The following is a 5,000-nucleotide window of genomic DNA, read 5'->3' as shown; positions in this document are numbered from 1 at the left end:
TGCATTATCCATCAATTAAGATGTTGGTGAGGATACACATTTACAGTCAGATCTCATCTCACCCATATCCCTTTTAGGCTGGGTGGTGCAGGGTCAAACAATATGTAGAGTTCAAGACAAGGCACAGATGAACCACACACTGATGAGATTGATAATGAAATGGATCAAAAAGGGAACTCATCGGTGTGCGGTTCATAGTTGTTTGCCTTGTCTTGAAAAGACACATTTAGCAATGACAATTAGTGAGGACACTTAGCAATGACAATTTGGATCAATACATCGTGAAGTGCTTTTGGAGTAGTTTAGTGGGAGGGGGTGAATTTGCAAATCTATTAATTAATTCTCCAGTATAACTGTTTCCCAACGGAGTTGATGCAACATGCGTGGATTCCACTCAGAAGACTACGTAGGCTGCACTTTTAAACCGTTTGGTGTTGGACCGCCCCCTCCAACTTAATTACATTAGTCATCAATTAAGATATAGTCATCTCCAGGCAGCCATTAACCTTGTTAATCCCTTGACAAAGTTTTTGATGATTGCATTATCCATCAATTAAGATGTTGGCAAAATTAAACAATTAGCGATGACATTTATCAATGACAATTTCAATCAATGCATTGTGGAGTGCTGGTAGCATACTGGGAGGAAAAAAACATGTTCCATTAATTCTTCAACATGACCGCCTCCGAACTTCTAGTTAGTGCATCATAGATTCCACTGAAACAACCTTGCAGCCCTTTTAAACTGGTTGGTGCTGGACAACCTCCAACTCCAACCCCAGTCAATCACATTAACCATCAATTTAGATGCTGGTGAAAACACTGCATATCTAAGACCTGATCTCTGATCTCTAATGGTCATTTATGATTGTCATCTGGGGAAAAAACATTTAGCCATAACAAAAGTGGCAAAAAAGGTTAAACAATTCTGTGCAATAAACAATAAACAAGAGTGGGGCCAATGGCGCTAACAAACAGCAGCCCTATCTAAGTGCACACACGCACACACACACACACATGCACAAAGACACGTGCACACATGCACACGCACAAGGACAAGGTGTCTTCAGACGATCCCAGAGGCCATCCAGGCCGTTCGCTCTCTCGCTTGCTCCTCTAGTGCTTTGCGCACGCACGTACCCACGCACGCACGGGCAAGGAGTCCATAGACAACCTCCCAGGCCGTCTCCTTCTCTCTCTAAACTAAATTCCCTTTGGACTTCAGGGCCTCTGCGCTTAGCAACCAGCAGAGCCAATCACACGATGAAACACATCACTGGAGAGCGAGTGTCAGACAGACACATTAGTGGAGGACAAGAAAAGGAAAGACAAAAGGTTGGCTCCAATCTGCTGTTGGCTGAATTGTATTTCAAAGGGGAAGAAAAAGCTGAACAAAGTACCTCTGAGAAAAAATCAATGGATTACATCCGTGGTTCCCAAACTTTGTTCTGCCGGCCGGGTCCCCCTTTTGCACCCTAATATTTTCACGAAACCTCCCCATTCTAAACTGCGAATCATGTTTTTTCCATTAGCATTGCTTAATTTTCGAATTGTTATTTCTTTCGGTGACTCCGGAACCCCCCTAGGGGTTCCTACCCCCTGTTTGGGAAGCACTGGATTACAAATTGGACATCATCTCATGTTATAGGCCACAGCTAGCTCAACAAAGATACACAGGTGCATCATTTGATTTTTGTTTTCTGCATTTCTATTGGTTTGGGTGTGTCTCTGTGTCCATGTGTGTGTGTGCACTCATGCATGTGTCTGTGTGTCTGTGTGTCTGTGTGTCTGTGTGTCTGTGTGTCTGTGTGTCTGTGTGTCTGTGTGTGTGTGTGTCTGTGTGTGTGTGTGTCTGTGTGTGTGTGTCTGTGTGTGTGTGTGTCTGTGTGTGTGTGTCTGTGTGTGTGTGTCTGTGTGTGTGTGTCTGTGTGTGTGTGTCTGTGTGTGTGTGTCTGTGTGTCTGTGTGTCTGTGTGTCTGTGTGTCTGTGTGTCTGTGTGTGTCTGTGTGTCTGTGTGTCTGTGTGTGTCTGTGTGTGTCTGTGTGTGTCTGTGTGTGTCTGTGTGTGTCTGTGTGTGTCTGTGTGTGTCTGTGTGTGTCTGTGTGTGTCTGTGTGTGTGTGTGTGTGGTACATACCTCAGTGGAGTAGTCTTCGGCAGTGGTGGACACCTCACTTTCAGGCTGAAAGACAGAAAAGGAAAAAAACAACGTTAAATCAAATGTTCTTTATTATGTGGTAGAGACTCATCGAACATCAGACACACACAGCAATGTAGCACAATGACAGACAAATGAACAGAAGCACCCACTACGTCAGAGTGTGGTCACAATCACAATCTTGTCATGTAGAACCTGTGCTAGCTGGAAGTCCATCCATCCCCCCCCACCGCCGCCCCCATGTTAAAAATGGCGGTGCTCACAGCCACGCAATGCCATGAAAAGTGTAATTAACCCATTGAAGCACCTGCAAAAAACGCCTGCTGAATGCCCTTTTTCGGAAAAGTTGCCCTCAAAACCCAAATATTTCCACCTCTGAAGCACATAAAAACATGAAATTAGTTTCATTAAAACGCTAAGACCCTAATCTTGCATCTGAATATGTTCATTCAGCTCTAACATACCAACATTTTTAATTAAAAAATATCTCAAATCTCATGAGCCCGAATGCTGTATCAAGCAGCTCCAGGCGCCAAAGGTCAGTGTTGCGCAACATCCAGCATCAATGGGTTGAATTACCCACCATGACAAGTAGAATATCAGAGATACAGCATGTATCCACTTCTTTGTATCATTCCAACGACGCCTGCTCCGCATGCACGCACGCACATAAAACAAAGCATCACACAAAGCATGACCACTTTCACTTCAAGCCACCACCCCAAGAACTAGAACAACAAAGCACCACACCACCACCTACAGCATCGAAATCAACATCACACACACGCAGGCACACACAGCATGGCTTCTTTCATTTCAAGCCATCAGAACTATGACACACCACCGCACGCACCACCATCTAATAACTGTATTTATATAGCACAATATTATACAAAGCAGGCAGCTCAAAGTGCTTAACAAATGGATTAAACATCAAAGTTTAAAATAAAAAAATAATGGAGTGAGGTAGAAAATAGAGACAGAAAATAGAGAGAAAGTATCTAAATCAGCGTTCTCATCCTTGTTGTACTGTATTTCAGTATATCACAGCCACTCTACCAGCACACCATCTATAGTATGTACACCTGCATCCAGATCCTCATCATATTCCAAAGGGCCGTTCGCTCACTCGCATGCTCCTCTAGTACTTCACACACACAGACGCACGCACGCACGCACGCACGCACACACCAGTATCTAAACCGGCTGCATTCACATTTTCATAATGTTCCAAAGGGTCTCCCTACCGATGTGTAGTCCAAAAAGACAGCCGTTTCAGCCATGATTCGGTTCCTGGTAGACACATTCATGAATCCTTAAACCCCAAGAAGGGAGGCATGGTGGTTAACTGTCAAGGGTTTTGTTTGCAAGCAGGCTCCTAAATAATGATGTCTACACTATCCAAGAGCCTATCCCCTTCTCTTCTCATCTCTTCTCTTCCCTTCCCTTCTTTTCCAGTCTTCTCTTCTCCTCCCTTCTCCTCTGTTTCCTTCTCCCTCTCCTCTTCTCCTAACCTCCTCTTCCTTCCCCCCTTCCCTTCTCTTCTCCTCTCCTCCTTTCCAGCCTCCCAGGAAGGAGGATAGTGGGATGCCAGACAGACAGTCCCTAGTCCGGGCTGCTGTCTAGTAACCCAGTAACCTACATCTAGAGGAAGAAAGAGGGGGGTGCACACCCCACTACTACTACTACTACTACACACACAAACACACACTGTAAAATGTCCATCACGGTCCACAGCCCAATTTATTGTATCAGTTACCCTGAGCCTATGGCAGTGTGCCGCCCCGCCCCCCCAACACCCCTCCACCCTCGCCATTCAGCAACCTTATTCTATAGCAACATGGAGGACCCCCCCCCCTCCACACACACACACACACCATCACTAGTGTCAGAGGACAAGGCAGCACGCACGCACGCACGCACGCACGCACGCACGCACGCACGCACGCACGCACGCACGCACGCACACACGCACACACGCACACACGCACACACAAGTACAAACAGTTCCCCCCCTATCGGGGTGCTACCATGCATCTGGCTATGGCTGGATTAATAATTCAGAGCCAGTGGTCCTGCGTAGTGACATTGGATCCTGCTCCTGCTTGACTACAGCGGGGAGACAGGGGGGGCAGTGGCGGTACGGTAGCCAACAGAGGGGGCAGTGGCTGTAGCCAACAGAGGGGGCAGTGTACGGTAGCCAACAGCAGGGTCAGACAAATCTCTCTTTTTTTGGGGGGGGAAGGGGGTTAAGTTTTGTCTTTCCAAACCGCCTATTTTATCCGATGCAATCCTAGCCGACTGCCCAATGTCTGGCAGCGCTTTTGCTAGGACAATGGAAACAAAGTTACAAGATCATGTGCCACTACCGTCATCCATGATCATTCGGAGCCAGTGGTCTTAGGGAACAGATATTGGATACTGTTTCCTGTTGGGCTGAATCAGAGCCATGGAAGTAAGAGTTAGGCTAATCCCATTGGCTTCCATGTTCTGTTTTTCCCCAACAATGGCAGTTCATGGAGCCTTTCAAACACAGATCGCCATTGACATAGTTCCAAAATAGTTCCAGGAAGTGAGCGTGGAACACAGAAAGCGCAGTTAAGGTCAATTCGTTCAATTCATTTTAATTCACGCTTCATTTCATCTGTACCATAGTGGTTCTGTGTTAGTATCCAGCGAAAAGAAAGTCGCTGCCACCATGTCACCAACCGACTTCCTCTAACTCGGTTGGCACAACTCCGAATTCCATGGCTCTGTGCTGAACTGAACAGGGGAGGCAAAGGACAGAGTAGCAGTAGCCAATGCCAGGGTCACACTAACCTCTCTGGTTTATTTTGGGAGAGG

The 5,000-nt window shown here is 46.3% G+C and overlaps 1 protein-coding gene across 6 annotated transcripts in view; it reads right to left on the bottom strand.

Moving 5' to 3' along the window:
* The window catches only part of akap9 (A kinase (PRKA) anchor protein 9), a 181,582-nt gene that overhangs the window by 130,161 nt on the left and 46,421 nt on the right, over nucleotides 1–5,000 (bottom strand). For all 6 annotated transcript variants that reach the window (XM_063185757.1, XM_063185755.1, XM_063185761.1 and 3 more), the window contains exon 3: nucleotides 2,136–2,180. In XM_063185757.1, coding sequence (XP_063041827.1) covers nucleotides 2,136–2,180 — 45 coding nt within the window. The remainder of the gene's footprint in view (nucleotides 1–2,135; nucleotides 2,181–5,000) is intronic.

Source organism: Engraulis encrasicolus, chromosome 20 (assembly GCF_034702125.1).
Source record: "Engraulis encrasicolus isolate BLACKSEA-1 chromosome 20, IST_EnEncr_1.0, whole genome shotgun sequence".
NCBI classification, from domain to species: Eukaryota; Metazoa; Chordata; class Actinopteri; order Clupeiformes; family Engraulidae; genus Engraulis; species Engraulis encrasicolus.
Note: the sequence above shows the minus strand (reverse complement) of the source record. Positions and strands in the feature narration are given on the sequence as shown.